General features: G+C 36.9%; 4 protein-coding genes across 7 annotated transcripts in view; 2 read left to right on the top strand and 2 right to left on the bottom strand.

Annotated features, from left to right (window-relative positions):
* LOC144453026 (acidic phospholipase A2-like) overlaps nt 1-646 on the bottom strand; it is a 3713-nt gene extending 3067 nt beyond the window's left edge. Inside the window, exon 1 of the mRNA XM_078144291.1 lies at nt 365-646. Within this exon, the coding sequence (XP_078000417.1) occupies nt 365-455 (91 nt within the window). The 5' untranslated portion in view covers nt 456-646. The remainder of the gene's footprint in view (nt 1-364) is intronic.
* The window catches only part of LOC144452812 (aromatic-L-amino-acid decarboxylase-like), an 18016-nt gene extending 9380 nt beyond the window's left edge, over nt 1-8636 (top strand). For 2 of the 4 annotated variants that reach the window (XM_078143970.1, XM_078143969.1), the window contains exons 2-10: nt 2106-2245; nt 2657-2895; nt 3260-3406; nt 4290-4473; nt 4883-5042; nt 5824-6040; nt 6491-6653; nt 7271-7377; nt 7871-8636. In XM_078143970.1, coding sequence (XP_078000096.1) covers nt 2676-2895; nt 3260-3406; nt 4290-4473; nt 4883-5042; nt 5824-6040; nt 6491-6653; nt 7271-7377; nt 7871-8148 — 1476 coding nt within the window. In that variant the 5' untranslated portion in view covers nt 2106-2245; nt 2657-2675 and the 3' untranslated portion in view covers nt 8149-8636. Of the gene's footprint in view, nt 1-1847; nt 2246-2656; nt 2896-3259; nt 3407-4289; nt 4474-4882; nt 5043-5823; nt 6041-6490; nt 6654-7270; nt 7378-7870 lie in introns of those variants that run through there. The other 2 variants (XM_078143968.1, XM_078143971.1) reach the window with 2 other exon arrangements.
* Nucleotides 8637-9360: 724 nt separating this feature from the next.
* On the top strand, nt 9361-12477 carry LOC144453172 (basic phospholipase A2 DE-1-like). Its single transcript, XM_078144451.1, has 4 exons — nt 9361-9445; nt 10611-10770; nt 11169-11272; nt 12332-12477. Exons 1-4 carry the CDS (start codon nt 9361-9363, stop codon nt 12475-12477), a joined length of 495 nt encoding a protein of 164 aa, XP_078000577.1.
* A 1595-nt stretch (nt 12478-14072) lies between these two features.
* Nucleotides 14073-21356, bottom strand: LOC144453171 (DC-STAMP domain-containing protein 2-like). The gene is made up of 12 exons (XM_078144450.1): nt 21269-21356; nt 19655-19825; nt 18958-19107; nt 18445-18656; nt 17693-17952; nt 17299-17456; nt 16872-17036; nt 16342-16509; nt 15850-16090; nt 15090-15217; nt 14674-14773; nt 14073-14202 (listed from the first exon to the last, which is right to left on the bottom strand). Exons 1-12 carry the CDS (start codon nt 21354-21356, stop codon nt 14073-14075), a joined length of 1971 nt encoding a protein of 656 aa, XP_078000576.1.
* Nucleotides 21357-21638: the final 282 nt, after the last annotated feature.

Here is a 21638-nt window from a genome sequence, read left to right as displayed (position 1 = left end):
ATCTTATGAAAGAAATAGCAAGTTTTATTGTTCACTCAAGAAGTTGGGATACATATGTTATAGCTCAAACCACTTTCATTGGTAGGCATGGTAACATACAAGTACTAATAGCCATGGCAACTTGGATCAAGTTAAACGTGTAAATATACGAGAAAAAGTTCTTGATAACAAAGTGTTTCTACGAAATCCTGAGTGATACACAGCGATATACATGTATAAATAAAATAAAATAAAATGAAATAAATATATATGCTATAAAATCAGTTTATATGAAAATGTTTGTTTATTTTTGGCATTACTGTCCCCCGCCTTCTAACATCACACTACCCCATCCACTACGCTACAAAATTGATATGTGACTCACCTGACCTTACTTGCATCGTGCCGAACCATTCTATCAAGGCCAGTAACAATACGACCATTACAACACTTCCTCGACAAGATTTCATCGCCATTTCTCGAATATAACCAAACAGCTGATCCAAAGTCTCTATGCCAAAGTCAAACCCGATACTGTATAGTAATGAACGGTTGTTTCTTCAATTTGCTATTAAAGGAACCGCCGTCACAACTGTCGTGGCGTTTCAAACATGGTATTAGTCACAAGATCTTTCGAAACGGCAGTTGCGCTGTTGTGCTGAACTTTCGCTTATACATATGTCGGCAATATCCTTTTAAAGTTTCCCAAAATAAAACCACTCCAACTTATGCTTGTAGAGATAACTATGAGAGGATATCCTGGTAACTGATACAACCATACTTTAAAAGTTGAGAACTAAGTTATTCTTTAAGGAAACGCAGTCTTTCACTATCGGTAGTTAGCTATACAGAGACCATAGTTAAACTCACTACTATTTTATGTGTGTATGTGTACATTTTTGTGTTTACCTGTACTACAATGTGTATGTGTCTGTCTGTGTACGTGCACGTGTATGTGTATGTGTATGTGTATGTGTATGTGTATGTGTACGTGTACGTATGTCTGTGTGTGTACCTTTGCAATTTAGTGTTTACCTGTAGTGAACGTGTGTATAAAACAAAAATATATATTATAGATTTAAAAAAAATGATATAAAAAACCAGAAACAAACATATACACACGAGCGCGCGTGTGTGTGTGTATAATACTTTTAAACATTTGGGGAATTAACTATATATCTGCGACGTCGTAACACTGAACTTGCTCATGCTCACACTCCGTCATTATATTCGCGGCTTATATGCAAATTTGACCTTTCAGATCCACCCGTTAAAATGTCACCAATCTTATCAAACAATATATTTTAAGTTTAAGTTTAAAGTAAACACTAGGTCACATCTCAATGACACAGTAGGTCCAAATGATAAACAGTACATATTGAGATAAGTTATACAAAAATATGGCGTCTCAGTACCATATTAAAACACAGACAGACAGACACACACACAGAGAGACACATACATACATACATACATACATACATACATACATACATACATACATACATACATACATGCATACATGCATACATACATACATACATACATACATACATACATACATACATACATACATACATACATGCATACACACACACAATGAAACGTACACATACATGCAAAAACAAAATAGGCACAAGTAATGAAAATATCATTAACACGTGAATAACTGCCTACATGTATAGCTGCACACACACACACACACACACACACACACACACACACACACACACGCACGCGCACACACACAGAGAGACACATAGACACAGACAGACACATACATAGACACATACACACATATGTGTATGTGTGTGTGTGTGTGTGTGTGTGTGTGTGTGTGTGTGTGTGTGTCACTTAAGAGAACAGTGCTCAATGCAATACCAGTAGTGCTCAGAGCGTCGTAGGCAAGGTATAAGGATATAAGTCGTTACTCAGAGTTTCACACTTCTGCGATCATCAGGTGACTATATATATAAAGATAAAAGGCTTGCATATACTGTACTATTAAAACAATATACTATATATAACTCGTACTGTCATGGCTTGTGTGTACTTATTTTTACTTATATGTTTGTTTGATTGATTGATTGATTGTTTGTTTGTTTGTTTGTAACATGGTTCCTGAGCTCCCTGTAATACAATAAAGGGTCGAGAGTTGACATCTACTAGATGACCCCGTGTCCTTAACCTAAATCTGGTGACGTTTGAGATATATTTTCTACCAGCATTCCAGTCACATTTGGAGACAGCGTACACGTCTATGAAGGTAAGAGCTGTTAATGAGAGACAGTTTACCACTTTATAGAGAGGCATGGAGTATATGAATATCGGACTTTATACTTTCTGTTCACATATCCTCTTTAACGAGCTTGAGTATATGAACACGTCATTGAGAACACCTTTTCTCCTGTAAACTGGGTTAGGAGTTAATATTCATGTCGTGGCATATTTGTATTGGTTTTTGTTTGATAAGGGCAGATCTAGTAAGAGAGAAGCAATGATGAAGCATTCTTACAGTGCCTCTGAGTGTGTTAACACACACACACACACACACACACACACATACACACATATACATACATACATACATACATACACACACATACTCCCACACATAAACTGCGAGAGAGAGAGTGAGAGAGAGAGTTAATGTCTTTTTATTTATTTATTTATTCAGTCAGTTATAATATCTAAAAATGGATCTTTGTGCAAAACTCGAAAACCTGGAGAAAGAAGCCAGAGGTCTTGAACTTGGTCCGGATGATAGGAAAGAAATGACGAAGAACGTGACGGCCAGAGCTGAAAATTTCTTGGAGAAATTAGAGAACATAGAATATGAGGTGTACATAAAGCCTGGAGACAAAGCATCGTCTGGTATACTAAAACACCCTATTACGGAACAAAGAAGTCATTTAGGTCAGTGATTGCCAACGTTCAAGCATTTATAGCCTATCTACAGAGCGTAATACTGTAATACTCAACCCATTGTCTGTCTGTCTGTCTGTCTGTCTGTCTGTCTGTCTGTCTGTATGTATGTATGTATGTATGTATGTATGTATGTATGTATGTATGTATGTATGTATGTATGTATGTATGTATGTATGTATGTATGTATGTATGTATGTATGTTTGTTTGTCTGGCTGTTTGTCTGCCATTCTGTCTCTATCTCTGTCTGTCTGTCTGTCTGTCTGTCTGTCTGTCTGTCTGTCTGTCCCTATCTCTCTCACTCACTCAAAATGTCACTGTTTCTCCATTAAACTCTTCTTCATCCTATTTCAGATGATATTTTTGATGCATTTGAGAGTACGGTATTAAAATCCGGTATACAAATTTCCCATGGCATGCACCTTGGGTTCGTTCCTGGCGGCGCACTATACCCAGCAGCCCTTGGTGATTACTTCTCGGCAGTGACAAACAAACTTTCAGGTACGAACTCTTCAACCATTAATTTGCCATGGCTATTAGTACTTGTATGTTACCATGCCTACCAATGAAAGTGGTTTGAGCTATCATTCTAAATTTACCCTTGCTGTATAAATCCCAAAAGTGGCGTTTTATCACAGGAGCGATAGCTTTCCCTAATGCTGATACGGGTAATTTCAACTATTAAAGGGGTACGCAACTCCAGCAATTAAAGGTATTGACATAAACTTTGGGTTCTAGAGTGTCAGGTGATATGATATTACACACTACATAAATTGTGTACGATTGTCAAGAAACACCACATTGAAACTCTATTTCACCTTTATTATTCTAGGTGTGGTGTGTTGCATCATGGGACGTACTATACACGTGTGTGTATTAGATCAGCAATGAATATTCATGACTCATAAGTGCTCATTAATTACCTTCAGATAAACAATCATGACTATTCATTGTTGATCTACTACGTATGCATGTCTGCTAAGTCCCTTCAGGCAACAGTGGATCTCGGTTCGAACAATAATGATGAAAATGATATTCAAATGTGCGTTTCTTGGCAATTGCCAAATTGTAGAATGCAAACCGGAAGTGGAAAATATAGTGCCCTCTAGTGTTGAATACTGGAATGGGGGAATAACATACACTATGGCATACCAAACACTTCATGTCCCTTGCAAGTTGATGTTACAGTAAATGGTTGGGAACACAGGTCTACCCATCAATATTACTAAGTATTGTATAGCCCTGGTATCATATTTATGTGATGTGAAGACATGAAATGACTCTCCAGAATCCAAAGTTTATGGAAATACCCTTATATAAGTTATATCCTGGAGTGGCATTTCTATAAAACCTAACACGTTATCCGTTAATATATACAACCCAGGGATGTTTTACACTGCACCAGAGGCTGTTCGCTTGGAGAACATGTTGATAGCCTGGGTTGCCAGTTTGTTAGGCTATCCGTCAAACCATGCTGGGAACTTAACATCTGGCGGTACGCCTGCGACGCTGATCGCCATACAGACAGCAAGAGACAGCATGAAGATTAGAGGAAGAGACTATGAAAGGTCAGTCGGATATCAAAGTACCTCTCTCCCATTCTCACCGTTGAGGGTTTCATTTCTGAAGCCAGCCCCCTCAGTGGTGGGAATGCGACTAAGAGCCCTGTCGAATACAGATACAGATACATATAAAGGAGACTATTATATGTAATAAATACGTTCTGATTCCACTGTTGGTAAATATGCTTAACAGAAGGAATGTTTAAGTCAGTTCTTTGATGAGATTACACATTTACACGGCCTAACTGTCGATTTAACTGCACTTATACATTATCTATTGTTCTCGGAAGTTAGTCATGTGCTCCACTCAAAATATGCACCTACACTGTGAGATTTCCCGCTAACAACGATTTAGTTTCGAGTGAAAAGTGCTGACCACTGACAATATCTCTCCTCTCATGTTCTTGCTTCAAAGGGTGGTGGTGTATCAAGCAGAACTTACTCATTACTGTGTAAGAAAGTGTCTCAGTGTGCTGGGAATGAATGACGTCATCATTCGAGAAATCTCTATGGATGAGAAGACACTTACAATGAACGTTTCAGATTTAAGAGATCAGATCAAAAGAGATAAGGAGGTAAGTAAAAATCGTAATGTGATCTTAAAGACGGTATACTGTTTGGTTTGAGATGTCTTAAAATCGCATTATCTGCAACTGTAACATTTTAAACCAATAACAGTATTGAATCACTTGCAGAGTAAATGCAATTGTACTGTACTGTACAATTACTACGGTACAATAAATACAATTAATTTGGTACAATAAATACAATTAATTTGGTCTGCACCCGTCATAACTCTGTGTGGAGAATAACTGTGTGTGGAGAATAACTGTGTGGGGAATAACTCTGTGTAGCATAAGTGTGGAGAATAACTGTGTGTAGAATAACTCTGTGTGGAGACTATAAATATTTTGATAGTTCCGATGACTTTCTCGTAATAATATCGTTCACCAATAACAGTATTGAATCACTTGCAGAGTAAATACAATTGTGTTGCTGTACAAATACTACGGTACAATAAAGGCAATTAATTGGGTCCGCACCCAAACGTCATAACTCTGTGTGTAGAATAATCTTGTGGAGAATAACTGTGTGTGGAGAATAACTGTGTGGGGAATAACTCTGTGTAGAATAAGTGTTGAAAATAACTATGTGTAGAATAACTCTGCGTGGAGACTATAACTGTGTGTAGAATAACTGTGGAGAATAACTCTGTGTGGAGAGAATAACTGTGTGGAGAATAATTATGTATGTAGAATAACTCTGTGTGTAGAATAACTGTGTTTGGAGAATAACTCTGTGTGGACATATAACTCTGTGTGGACAATAACTCTAATTCTTTTCACATTCTACCAGCAAGGACTTAAACCATTCCTAATAGCAGCGAGTGTAGGCACTGTTTATGTTGGAAGTGTTGATCCTATAGATCAGATTGCTGAGGTGGCAGAAGAATGCAATGTATGGTTGCATGTGGATGCAGCGTATGGTGGATTCTTTGTTCTTGTGGATGACGCCAAACACCATTTTAAAGGCGTAGAAAGGAGTGATTCGGTTGTAATGGATCCACACAAAGGTAATCCCACCGTACGGCTACACATGTGCCTAGTAAATTTTACGTGTGGTCATTTTGCATGATAAAGAAAGCCGCCATGTTAAAATTTTCAGTAACTTGACATACCCATTAAAGGGGAACGATACACCAAGAAATAAACGTGTTTTAATAAACTTTTGGTTTTGGAGAGTAATTTAATTCATGATTTCACATCATATAAATGTCGTATGATTCTCACGAAACACCAATTTGAAATTGAAACTATTTTTCACCTCCGTCGTTCTAGCAGTGGCCCACTGTTGCATCATGGGACTCTATTTCAGTGCTTAAACAAGTTCTCCCAATTTAACCTGTTGTGTCCATACACTGTTTTATCTCAATAATTCCATTTTGAGGCTCTGAATTTCCAAAGTATAGTTTAGTTTTCTCTTGTTGACAAGTACCCAATCAAGTATCATTTACATCTTCTAGGATTATTCCTCCCGTATGGTAGCGGTATTGTGCTAGTTCGTGATGGACGCAAATTATTTGAAGCCAACGTACAGACATCTAATACTAGCATTCTCCAAGATGGTGCTGGGATTGAAGAGTACTCCCCATGTGACTTATCGTTTGAACTTGCAAAGCATTCCAGGTAGGAACATCGAATGCCAGTTATTCAAGGGGAACACAGTACTCCAGTAAATAAGATATTTTCATGAGCGTTGGCGTCAGGAGAGTTATTTCATGACTTCCCATCATATAAAATGTTACGTTATTGCCCAGAAACACAAAATCATACAGAGTCGACGACATTCTATTTCCCCTCTATATTGTTCTCACATTTGTCCACAGTTGCATCATGGGACTTAGCAGATATGCATACGAATTAGATGCCATGGGCTGCCACGCCTTGTGAAAACGTATTCATTGTTCACCTATTACATATGCATTTCTGCTTACCCCCATAAGCCAATGTGGCCCATAACAAAACTCCCGAAATGGGCCAAAAGTTCAAATTGATGTTTTTCTGAATTCATGCATAATGTAGGTAATGTAAAAATCATGAAATGACTCTAAAGAACCCAAAGTTCATGATAATGCCTTTATTTCCTGGAGTGGGTTCCCCTTTCTCATAATATGAGATTACATTGGGACTCCTCAGGCTTACATCATCAGTTTGGTTTATGTATTTATCCAATTTACATATGAGATTCACAGTAACTAACAAGTGTATCTTTCCATATTCTGTTTTTTTGTATCATTACAAAGGGGTCTCAGAATGTGGCTTCCATTGAAATTGTTTGGTATCAGACCATTTGCTGCTGCATTGGAGGAGAAGATATTGTTGGCCAAATACTTCCACCAAAAACTATCAGGTAAAGATTGAAAGCTGTACTAGTTGAATATTGGGTTATTGTTTGATTCCAGTCTGACAACCAACATATGTTTACATGTCCAATAATTAGACATTGCACGTCAATTAGAGTTCTTTCTATCTATATGTGGTATAATAATTCCTGGGTGGGGGAAATGATTTTTGGGTGCGGACCCAAATATTAATTTTATATCTCTGGAAAGAATATGTGCCTGAGAATGTGATGTGTTATAATCACTTATTGCCTTGCCTTATTTGGGCACTAGTGGACATTATATTACCCCTCTTGCTGTTATGTTACACAATAGCAAATATTTCCCAAGGCTGAAATATTTGCTGCATAGAAGCACTCGGTGTAATATACTCTTCTAGCACACTGATAGCCAGGCAATATTTGTGTAATATTTCATAGTCTTCTGGTAATCACTGACTATTTTAACTGTACATGGTATCCCGTTCCGCCTTTCTCATTCTTCAACTTGTCTACTTTTTAGGTATGGATGGATTTGTGGCAGACCCAGTCCCGGTATTTAGTGCAGTGGTCTTCTACTACGATACCAAAGATAACCAGAAGAATGAAGACTTCAATAAAGAACTGCTAGCTCGAATCCTACAGGATGGCCGTGTGTTCATATCCTCGGCAAATGTCAGGGGCAAATATCATCTACGAATTTGCGTCATGAATTTTAGAAGTCATCGAAAACATATTGATTTGTGCCTTAAGATCATCCAAGAAAAAGTGAAGATACTGAAGGAATTTTACGCAGTTTAGTCAAATAGGAAGAATTCTTAGTACTAAATGTCTTTGATTCCTTGTTTGTCGAATTTCGTGCATGGTATAAAAATTATTCCTCAACATCTTTCTTCTCTCAGCCGAAAAATACTCGTGACCTAAGGGTTTTGTCACTACGAGTCTAGTGACACGTTATGATAAGGGCCCCTTAAGTCACTCGAAAAATATTGAGGAATAATGTCTTATCATGGAGGGAAACATGACATAGTCTCGTAGCTGACAGATGTATTCGATGAATATTAACTAAGTGTCAAAGGTCATAACTTTACTGGAGTAAATGAAAATTGACACAATTTGGTTTTAGTGATAACTGACGTATACGTACATGCAAATAAGATAGATTGATTGTTGATTATCCCATAATGTAAAGGTGGAATATTAATTACAAATTTATTAATATCGAATACAGATAGGTGTGAAATGGTTTGTATTGTACATGATATAGATAATAAAACATTTAGTGTCGACAGAAGTCGTGAAAAAAATGGCATCCTTTCATAGTGTTGGTGATTTTATCGTAAAATAACACGAATGCACTTATTTCCTTTTATCGAACAATAGTGCTAGACAATTTCAGACAAATGTATTGTTAGCAGTATACATGGTAATTGTAAGTATCTATCAGTTGCCATGGATATCTAAATAATGAATAATGAGATTCCCCGATAATGAAAAAAATGAACTAATTTTTGAACTGATAAAATTATTCACGAATACACAACGGTACTGAACGCATATCGTCGACAAAGTAGTAAGAACGCGAGACAACCTTCGATTTCTTACTATTGTAATTTGTTCTTCATTCGGCACTGAGCAGATACTACAGATTTGCATCACAATGACGTCACACCGATCAGTTGTGGGCTAAAACATCCTCTGTTTTTCCACAACACGAATTCGCTTGAAAACTGTAACGTTTTCAAGCTTGAAATTTGGGTAGATATCCTTCCAAGCGGGACTGCAAAATTTGGGTATGAATGTCTTGGAAAGAGTAATCGATACCTTAAGATTGTTGTTACATAATACTATTGTTATCAATGACGTCGTGCGATCGATGTTACTATAGTTGATCTGGAATCATTGTTTCGCTACTGTTGTCAAAGGTAAATACGGCAGTCGTGGCTCCCGGACCAGAAGCTAACGACATTACCGCCGGAACGTCGTAAACTTTCTCGCCTATATAAGTTGGATATGGCTATGACAAGTTATCGAGGCGGTGTTGTGGCGGTCGTACTGTTATTTGCCCTGGCGGAATGGTTTAGTACGGTACATTCTGGTAAGTGGTTGTAAATATTTGCATAACAGTAACCAGTTAGATGTTAGATGTTAGCAATGGCGTCTTGATAATGAAATTACAAACTTGTTACATGTAGTTAGCCATGGTGACACAATAACTATCTCAATCCTAGTTGCTTCTCCAAAAGAGTGAGAATAGTTTAGCCTGATAAAACATTGTAGATTTGCATTCTTCCTTTTTCTCTCTGGGTTTTCCGATGTGTATGTACGTCAGGTCGAACTATGTGTCAGTTTTCTGATGATCGGTTGTGTGATCGGTGAAAGTGTCGTAGTCGGGTGATGGAAGTAGATTGCCGTTACAATTCAATGTGTTCCTTTATTACATTGGTGTTCAAGTTCGTTGAATGACATACTAGCTATAAACATTAATTCTTTACAATTATGCATGGAGGAAGAAGGCCATCGCTACCGCTTTACTGCAGTACTTCATAGAATAGAAAGGCCATAAACTACAAATTGTTAACACATCAAGGCTGACAGAAGTACTTGTGGACCACTCTTTATTATGTAAATCAGTACCTGACGTCATTGGATGATGCGTATACGCAAAAGTTGCCCGATATATGATAGTACAGCAGGGCATATTTTGCCCTATAGGATCCTATATAATGGGAAACTTTATGTCATAATTTTTTTTGTAAGTGTAAATACAAAATTCGGTCGTAATTGAAGACACGTTGTTGTTGTTGTTGTTGTTGTTGTTGTTGTCATCTATCATCATGGATGAGGACTTTCAGTCAGTCTTTTTGTACATTCATCATAATGTTGATGACTATTTAAGGCTAAAACTGGACCAACTAGTACTTGAACAGGTCAAATATTTTAACCCATGGTGGTAGTTGAGCTTTCGGTTTTCCAAGATTGACACACTCTAAAACTATTGTCACAACATGTTGATACAACATCAACAGTGATAAGCTATTGAATTGACATTGGTATCAATAGGGAGGTGTCTCTTCAAACTAGTTTATTTAGAGTAGCATGAACTTTCAGTGTTGTATCTTTTAAGTTAGTAAACCGAAGGCAGGATTGACAGTAGGATTCTAGTAGGTGTTTGTCAGAAGGTTCTTTAGCCAAATCACTTAGCAAACGGACACTGAACCCAAGGCACATTTTAGTACTTATGTATATTTTGTACTTCGTAGGGAGTATACATAGTGTACTGAACAGCCGTAACAAACGAAGCTTTACTCAACTGGGAGATATGATCAAATGTACTACAGGCAGGAATCCTATGAATTACAATAACTATGGATGTTACTGTGGAATAGGTGGACATGGTATACCACTAGATGATACTGATAGGTAAGTATATGATGTGGTAATAACCAAATATTTCGATTTTAGATCTTGAACTTTCGTGGAGTATTGGAATAGATTTATGTACCACTTGTTCTAGTGATTAGCTAGAAAGTTCATCCACTCAACCATCCATCCATCCATCCATCCATCCATCCACTCAACTATCCATCCATCCATCCATCCATCCATCCACCCACTCAACTATCCATCCAATGGCATCAGAACCATTAAACCAGACAATTTTCCAAGTTTTTCAAAAAACGAGGAAAAAGTAAAATAGATGATAAACAACTGTTTACTGTACATATTTGTAATATTATTTTCTGTATGTAAAGGTCTTTGAATCTAAATACTTAGAAATCATGTCATGTCATATCACTATGTATGTTTTTAAATTTCAGATGTTGTCAGGCACATGATAATTGTTACTGGGATGCAATGGATGATGCTGGCTGTACTTATTTTGAAATCTTTGTAATATACAAACATAGTTGCACTTCATGTGGTGAGTATTCACTATCAGTCTATTTATTTTACAGTTTCGTTGTCTGTCTGTCTGTCTGTCTGTCTGTCTGTCTGTCTGTCTGTCTGGCTGTCTAGTCTGCTTGTCTGTCTGTCTGTCTGTCTGTCTATCTAGTCTGCTTGTCTGTCTGTCTGTCTGTCTGTCTGTCTGTCTATCTAGTCTGCTTGTCTGTCTGTCTGTCTGTCTGTCTATCTAGTCTGCTTGTCTGTCTGTCTGTCTGTCTGTCTGTCTGTCTGTCTGTCTGTCTGTCTGTCATACATCTGCATTCTCCGACCACTATGTAGAACACTGATATGTTCATATTTTACTGTTTTCTATTAACTAAAGCAACAATATAAATATGTTTTTTAAAAAGACACCCCCTTCCCCTCAGAACTCAACAAACTGTATTCAAAGTTGTTCAACCCTTGTGATATTAACTCTTTGATTAATTGTTGGTGGAATTGTTTACTCAAACTTGCTTGGAGTGAATTATACACACCTTAGGCATAATAAAAACATTGTGTGGTTCCGGTTACACTCAATTTTAGAATAGGTGGGGTAGGTAGATTTTTCATTATATTTTAATATTTTTTTTCAGTGTGACTGCCTAGTTCAGGTGTTGCATTGTTTTCCAAATAGTCTCTGTGTTATTTATTTCTTCCTATCAGATGTACAGCCATTACAGATTGAAAGAACAGTTTTATATTGTCTTTTTAAGTTGATGTCAGTTTTCGCATCCACTATTTCTTGTGAGACTTCATAATTTTCACGATTTAATTTTTTTTCTCGAATACGCCCAAAAAAAGTTTGGGGTTGGCAGTGAAAAGCTAGGTGGGGTAGGGTAACCGGAACCAAATAATTATTTTTTAGTCCTTAGCAATTACAACAATATGAAAAAGTTGAAGAATACTATTATTCCAGTTACAGGCACAGGGCTTGCAATAATACACTAGACATTTCGAAATTTGAGTTAAGCACAAAGAGTGCAACTTATAATTTATTCATTTTAGTATATCTACATCGCCAATTTTGTGTAACACTATTTTGTCCTAATTTCAGCTCCTCTCAGCGAGTACGACCATAACGACAAACATAAAGACTGCAAGATGGCGCTCTGCCAGTGTGACGCCGTACTAGCACATTGCCTTGATGGAACTACCTACAATGAAGCATACCAAGAATATCCAAGATGGAACTGCTTGTGAACAAGAACGAGAGTAATTTTCGAGTATTACATTTTCTGCAAACATCATAATGCAATTTCCCGCCAAAATCGCCAATATCCTAACTTTTATTAAAGTGGCTCAGTCTGTAACTGAGACACACTTTTCGGCAACAGTCAATTTAGAAAGTTACACATTAACTTATTTACATATGAGCATCAATGCAGAGTGATACTGATAGAGGGGGCTGTAGAGTGAAAAAAGAGAGGGGTTTGGAAATGGAAAATGGGGCATTTTGTCAATTTTATATTACCTCTGAATAAAAAATGAAAGCTTTACCAGTTGCTGGACATAGTGCAACATGCATTTAGTAATTGGAATAAAGTTTATTTTTATGAAACAAAATGACCTCACAATTTACAGACTATACCCCTTTAACATGATATTTTGATGACTTCTATTTTGATAACTTTCTAGTGCACAAAGTTATTAAGTTATTGTGATAAACTTCAGAAAATCCATTAATCTGAACCGTTTGATATTCATAAGAAGAAAGCTGTATTTTACTTTCTTTAGATCGACTGGTATAATTATACATATAACTATAACTATACTGTATATACATAATTATACTAAATATAGTTGGGTGATATTTTTAAAAAAATAATCATAAACATAGTATAGTCCTTGGATTGTTTGTTGTATTCGTCTTGTCTGGCAGTAGAAACACACTTTCACCGAGATCTTAAACCACTACAATTGTCTGGTAGATTTATAGTTTCAGGTTACCACCCAATTGTAATGTTCTATTTACAAGCCGTAATTCGATTGTTCATTTCCTAGTTGGAAATATGAAATGTGTAGACGATTGAGGGCGTAAGTCAAGGACAATTTACATGTATTGTACATTTAAGGTGACCAGATGGAGAATCCATCCTAAAATTATGTGTTTAATAATGTGTTTTTTTTCTGTCTTGTTTGATTATAAGATAATAAACTACTAACTCAGACAATAATTCAAAGTGTAATCTTACCACATGTAAGCTGAATTATGGATGAGCCAAGTTGAACCAAAAATATGGAATATATACTCAGGTCGTTCTACATCACAACAACGCGCATCAATATTATGTTACGACAACACGTGTCACTATGTCGCTGGTTGCGCTGCATTCAAAATATGAGTCAAACCGTTCAAAATTATCATTACTTTCCTCGATTTTCCTTTGATATTATTGGCACTTGTGTAATTATATTGTTCTCCAATATTTTTCTTCGTTCGGCCGGGAAATACTTGTGACCTAAGGGTTGTCACTAAGAGGTGCTAGACAAGTATGTATGTATGTATGTATGTATGTATGTATGTATGTATGTATGTATGTATGTATGTATGTATGTATGTATGTATGTATGTATGTATATGTATGTGTGTGTGTGCATGCGTGCGCATGTGTGTTTGTGTAAATGTGTGAAATAAGTATTCCAAATCCAAAAAAATTGAAGAATATGAAAAGACAACTTTTATTATCATTTTGTTGTTGTAAGAAAAAAGGTTTCTATATCTATAGGATTGTGTAGAGTCATATTCCGTGATTTGTCTCATAAATATTTACATGTATGTACATTGTTTTTATAAGCTATTCATCGTAAAAATCACTCTCTGATGAACTGTCTATGCTCCTTGCATCGCCATCTGTAAAGCTGACTCTTTCATAGCCTCGTTTGCCACCACCTTTCACCAAATTCAGCTCCTCATCACTAGAGTCTCTGTAAGTGAAGAATAAGTTATAGCCAAACTAGTTTATATTCATTGGATGTTTACCAAATTTAATAATTTCCTGGCATTAAGATATGGAAGATGTGTATCAAGTTTCATTAGAATCGATGCAGTAGTTTTTGAGATATCGTGTCCACAGACAGACAGACAGACAGACAGACAGACAGACAGACAGACAGAAGCATAACATAACCTCCCTTACGGGGGGGGGGGGGAGGTAAAATTGATATATCGTATATGCAGCAGTAAATGGTAGTGTAAGCAAAATCTAAGGAAACTGTGTCTGATCGTACCAACAAATAATTAACTTGAAATATAACGGATTTAATACAAAACAAATCACAGATAGACAAAGACAGACAGACAGACAGACAGACAGACCGTTTGCAGAGTCTGGCAAAGAAACCACGCCATTCCCATTGGTTGTGTTTACCTAGACACTAGAAGTCAACATCACTTACTTTTCTTCACTGATATCCGAGAAGTCTCCGTAGTCTATTGGTTTCATACACAATGTACACATATTGTTCAGGTCACTGAAACATTCTAAACAGTAAATTCCTGAAAAGGATAGAATTAAAATCATTTAAAATATATATATTAATGGAGAAATATACGTATATAAAATCACTTGTCATTTATCCTTTCATTTTGAAAATGGGTGACTGTCCTCCCAAGTTATATATTATATGTATGTGTGTGTGTGTGTGTGTGTGTGTGTGTGTGTGTGTTTTAAATCCTATTTCAATTTACCTGAGTTTTTATACTTTCTGAACTCTACACCGTATCCTATAACGCTTCACAAAATATGATTATGATATACCATTTATTGACATAGAGGGCAGGCTAACAACATCACATGACACCTGTACATTACCTTTGCAATCTGGTTTGGCACAGTGTTTGAAGTTTTCTGTATCATCTTTATCCCCTGACTGAGAACACCCAATACAGTACTTCTTTTCAATTCCACACATTTTAAGAATCTTTTCAAACAAAGGAGACCTAGAATAAAATTTAGATATTATTTTGGGAATATTATAGACACGCCTATCTTTCTCACTTCTTCAAATCTTCCGTTTAAGAAGATGGATTTCGAATCATAATCTATGTGTCAATAACACAAACTGCATGAGAGAGAGAGAAAGAGAGACAGAGAGAGACAGAGAGACATACAGACAGAGAGAAATAGAGAGAGACAGAGACAGAGAAGGGGTAGAGATAGAGATACGTAGATATATATAGAGATAGATTATAGACGAATAGATTATAGATAGATAGATAGATTATAGATAGATAGATAGATAGATAGATAGATAGATAGATAGATAGATAGATAGATAGATAGATAGATAGATAGATAGATAGATAGAGACAGACATTTTATTTGATGTATCATCATACTAGCTCTGTTTTAAATGATGTGACTGTTAAAAACTATTTTATGAACAGACTTTCGTAAATTATGAACAGAAGAGCCGCTGCCGGAAAAACTAAAACAGGCAAGTTGAGTGTTTGTTTAGATAACCTATACTTGCCAAGTGGTCGGTCGATGTATTGTCAATGTGGTTGTAAGTTCGGGGTGAGGCCGGGGTGCGGATGAGGGGTGCGGGTGTTACAAAGATAGGGGAACTCACATAGCAGCTAGACGGTCAAGCATTTTTATCTTTTCCATAGGTTTAATACTTTTTGAGTTCCTTCTCACTTTTCGACGAAGAAGTCGCAAAAACCCTCCACGCCGTTTTTGAATATGACCATACAGCCAGGCAATCCTCTGTCGTTCCCTCTCTGGATAGTAGTAGGACGCCACCACGTGGCGAAGACGTAGACCATAAGCTTCCGTTAGGACGAGAAATAGGCATATGCCATAGATTGAACCTGGGGAGAAATCCACACCATGAGATCATGTCAATTCTGTTTTATTATTGGATGAATGAAATGATCTTTATTTACGTTCCGCCAAAATTCTTTGACAAATTCCTTGTTTTTCTGTCACTTATAAAACAAACAAACAAACAAACAAACAAACAAACAAATAAACTTCATTTTAGACCAGAGTCGTAGAAACATACTAATCACATTTATCAAATTTATCTAGAAAATACTACGTCTAGTTCTGATTATATTACCGATTGTCCTATATGACGTCATGTCCGGTGGTTCTGGGTTCGGCAGACATCTTGTTGTATCAATACTGGAATTCTTCCCGGACATGGGATCAAAGCTATTGATGACCTCTCTATAGAGGTCAGCCATTAAACCTTCACCTTGTACCTTCATACGAACTATATGTGGACCTGCAGACAAAGAAAGAAATGTCAGTACATTACATTTTTGCAAACTGTATTGCACGGATGGTTATATGTATCCCTTTTGTTTATATTTTTCCAGTAAATCTCCCTCTCTTTCTTTGACAATGATATCATGAAATGTTATGCAGGACATGTTGGAAATTCCATGGCGATTGTGTTTACCCCTTCCCCCTACCAAATGATGTGTGATAGTGTTACAATGACCTAGGGACTATGAATTTTGCATCCGCAACTAGTATGGCTGTTGTACAATGATATTCATGCCTATATTACACATTCAACATATGCCTTCAGTGTGTATTAATTATGACAATCCCTAAGTAGATAATAGCCACGAGTTTACTTACTGTTAAGCCGAGTGATCAAGGCAGAATTAACATGAATCATATTCAACAACCAATAGGCTCCATAGTCAGCACAGATGATGAGCGCCACCCAGAGGCTTTGAGAGAACCACATTAACAAGCCAGTCACCATACTAAATTTCTCCAGTTTGGCCAGTTTCATGGAAACTAATACGAATAGATAGTTAGATTCAAGTGTAGGTCAACACATGACATGGTGTATGCATATCATATACCAATATTTATTAAGCCATGTCTAGTCATTCATATACATTGTTTCTCGTTTGTTTGTCTCTACCCCCCCCCCTCTCTCTCTCTCTCTCTCTCTCTCTCTCTCTCTCTCTCTCTCTCTCTCTCTCTCTCTCTCTCTCTCTCTCTCTCTCTCTCTCTCTCTCAGGATACTTCAATCCCATTCATACTCCATACTTACATGGTCGTATATATTTACTCCTCTCTTCCCTTTTCAGTGGCAGTAATGTTTCTTTATTCATTGACGCTCGCTTGTCGTCCATCTCGATAAACAGCGATGTGACGTAGCAGTTGTCATAGCGATCCTTCACCAAATACTTGCGACGGTACAGATGCGCCCTAAAAACAAACACGATACATAAAAACAATAGAATTTTTATAAACAACTCTTGGCGTCAATATTGAGACAAAAAACTTAACATACAATGTTAAATTTTGAAAAAGTAGAAAAACTCTCAATGTTTTCGCAACTCTTGATCATTCCATAAGATGACAATTGTATTACATATACAATGCATATAGAATGCTATTTCTTACTTTAAAGTAGATCAAGATATGCAGATAATAAAACTTACTTTAAGAATAACCATATTATAGTCAGAGCCAAAGCTCTACTAGCCCAGGTTAAGATTAGACGAAACACGTGGGTTCTTCTGCCGATTTCCTGTGTTATCCCTTCGGTAATCTCCGACACTGTTTTGGAGACATCGGTGTTTACGGTGAAATTATGAGTAAGATCAAAGTCTACGTAGAATTGTTGTTCTAATTCTTCGAGAACTACAGTGCACCCTGTAACATAATAATTACACTGTGAATTATGTGTCTGAGGAAAGGTCTACCAATATAAAAAATTGTACCATGCAGGGGCCACGTTCAACAAAAAATATGGAATGTATACTCTACGTCATCACACCGCGTGTCTACGTCATTGGTTCTGGTGTGTTTACATGGTAATGGCAGTTTTATGGCAGAGTTATAGAAAGGTTGGCCATGTACAAAAGAATAGGCCTATGTTAGCCTTATTGCGCCAGTGATAAAGGTACAAATGAAAGAACCTGGGATTGAACCCCTGGCCTTTAGAGCAGCAAGACTTGCCTTTGGTTATGGTACCGACAACGAGTCCAATGATTGATGCGGGAATCAGACAGAATAACTTTCCAACTGAAAAAAGAGAGTGTATATTAATTTAGTACGCAATAAAGTTCCTACACGAAGTTTATTTTACATATACATCAAGTTCTCGACATCTTTCAAACTTGGCTATAGTATGTATATAAAGTATTACAAGATTTTGATAAGACGTACGATATCTTGAAATACGTCTTACTAACTTACCTCCAGCTACTTTACAAATATGTTTCACAAGACCCACAATGGAACAAGACCACGAAATTAAGATGTTGCCCTTAAGTTTCTTTTCACAATCCTTTTCAGCGTTGTCAAACTTCACCCGACACATAGTTTCTGGCGCCCCCATGCGTTCATTGCATTTATCTACTATACTGTACATCCAGTCAATGGCCTCCTGCACACCATCACCTGTGGAAAAAAAACATATTAAAGTTACACACAAGTTTCAATAGCGGTTATATTTTTGTGATCAAAATTTTACAAAAAAGGCCACAGGCTGCCTTCCGTTTCATGTTAAGTGGTCACGCTCTCTGTTTGACACAAGCACACACGATACAGAGAGCCACCCCCGGAACCGTAAACCGTCAAAACGTAAAAAAAACGACACTAAACCTTAAACGAAGGAAATTGAGGTAAATAAAGAAATCGAACCGTACTCAACACATCAGATTTTAATCTGACTGGGATGATCTGAATAAACCTAACTTACCTATACCATTAATGGTATCGGCTATAAATATAGATGAACCGACCTTACCTACTGCATTAATGGAATCGGCTATGGCTTCGAATGAGGCTTCGACCTCGCTGACTATTTCCTTCATAGAGTCTAAAACGTTTTCAACAGAATCAAGTACCGCTGGAAAGAATAACATGTTTGCATTAAAAACAAAACAAAAAAAAAGAAGATAAGAAAATTACATCCATGATAATAGTTTATAGATTTATCGCTCATTCATTTTTAATTCATAGTAAACGTTACAAGATCAAACGATCTGGTGAACTCGTCATAAAATGCGACAAAAACTGTCTCCAAAGCGTGACTAATAAACTTAAATAAATAAATGAATAAATAAATAAATAAATAAATAAATAAATAAATAAATAAATAAATAAATAAATAAATGAATAAATAATTACAAATTTATTTCTTTATTTGTGTTTCTGCTTGTTTAATATTATTATTTACAAAGAGCAATGATAGTTTATCCGCCAGGTTTCACGAATTTGGAAATAAATAAATAAACAAACAAACAAATAAACAAGCGAATGAATGTGTAAATAAATAAATAAATTAATAAACAAGCAAAGTTCTTTTGCGATCAAATAAACCGTGACATTTCGGTCAAGCTATCTATTATATACCAGTCTATCAGCCAATCAGATGAACAAGAATCTACACCTACTCGATAGAGGAGCCGTGGCCATATCAAACAACTGTTGTGATTGGTTGAATGCCAGGGAGCTGCCGCATGCCTGACTCTTACTGGCTACGCTCAAATTATGGTTGAGATTTGATAATGGACCACTCATTACCATCAACATACCATATGCTAATAGCACTAGACGACCTGTACCTACAATGGAAAACAGTGATTGGTCTATAAATTTGTACTAGTTTTGATACATGTGGGCTCGTTTTCCATGTGAAAGAGACAGATTTTACTGAAAATCTAGCTAAAGATCGGATAAGGATGAGCATGCGCAGTGCATGTCAGTAGTAATCCATCACACCGTGACTAACAGCTGGTAGTTGTAATTGGTTTCTTCATTCAGTTTGCTACAAACTCAACCACCAGTCTTAAAGTAAGCCACATGAGAATTTGATAAAATCATATTTTATAACAACGCTTCAATAACATTAAACTAGCGATGTTATGTGGTAACAAGGGAATATCGTGCTAGAGAAAACCATTTGTCTATACGGTGGAGAAAGAGAGGTCGTCGAAAACGAGCCAACATGTATAGCTTCTAGACTGATTATGTACATGTCACGTGGTGCAAATGACAATGTAACATAAGACTTATTAGTATGAACACGAATGATAGTTAGATAGTATTCCCAATGTTTTTTCTGAGTTGAGGAAAATACGATCGACCTAAGGGGCCTTGCTACTGAGAGTCGCTAGACAAGTAGTGACAACCCCTTAGGTCACGTGTGTTTTTCGGTTAAAATGAAGAAAATATTGTAGAATAATATAATTATACCTCCTCAGGCATAATTTATGAAAAATCGGGAAATATAACATACGATTCAGACTCGAACTCATATTTTGAGCACTGCAAAACCAGTGACGTAACACGAGTTGTCGTGACGTAGAACAACCAGTGTATATAATCCATCTTTTCTGTTCAAAACAATAACTTGGCTTGAGTATGGTATCATTCTTATTAATATTATCATCATACACTATCTTACATAGAAATTAACAGATTGAAGATTTCGGCTCTGAGAGAACGGATATTCCCGAAACGGCAGTGTGGGTCATCGACGTTTTGATGTTTAACGTGTTACCATGGCTACTATGCTTGTTTTGTATTGTGTAATTATAGTAATATGTTTTAATGTGTGCATGTGACTGACACAGTGACAGCTCTATCTGTGCGTACCAAAGCTTTATCAATATACTGTTGCTGTTGGAGATATGCGTAGATCTCGACTAGTGCACCGCCTCATGCACTCTTAACACACCAATTTTATGTGATTTGAAAAAAAAGGTTGTCTAACTTACTGGAAAATAATTGCGGTATCATCAACAATGTCATACAACGTATGGACGAATTGAAGGCTAACCCAAAGCAGAGAAACGTCCCCACAACAGCAGCCAGTAGAACGGCACCGATGGCGCCATAGTTCAATTTGAAAATGAACAACGCGAAGAAAAATGTCGTCAAAATCAAACCGGAAATGAAACCAAGGATATTTACAAGTATGACGTTCGCATATGTTCCCGCTTGAAAAATCGCGAGCTTTGCGATCGTGCGTCGGTGGAATCCCTTGAGGCAACGTTTCAGACAACCATCTCGATATTCGTCCTTGTTTCCATCTTCTTCTAGGTCATCTTGTGTTTTTTTCTTGGCAGCTGATTTGAGGAAGAACAGAAACATGTTGTAAATATGTTGTTATACATTGAAGGAGTGTCATCTGACTGGAAAGAGTCTGAGGATTACTGTGTTGCACACAGCGGTTTTCACCGCGAATTTCGAACAGTTGCGCGCGCCAGGCAAGAACGCGCGTTACGTTCTCATTCCCACTGAATCCCAGCATTGAAATCACCCTTGCCTTGGAACTAAAAATGGACAACAGCGCGAAACGACGCGTTTTGGCACAGGCGGAATAGGCATCCAGAGTTGCGCATTTTTATTGTCTTAATAAAATGTAGAAGACGC

This window comes from Glandiceps talaboti, chromosome 23 (assembly GCF_964340395.1).
Source record: "Glandiceps talaboti chromosome 23, keGlaTala1.1, whole genome shotgun sequence".
Taxonomy (NCBI): Eukaryota; Metazoa; Hemichordata; class Enteropneusta; family Spengelidae; genus Glandiceps; species Glandiceps talaboti.
Note: the sequence above shows the minus strand (reverse complement) of the source record. Positions and strands in the feature narration are given on the sequence as shown.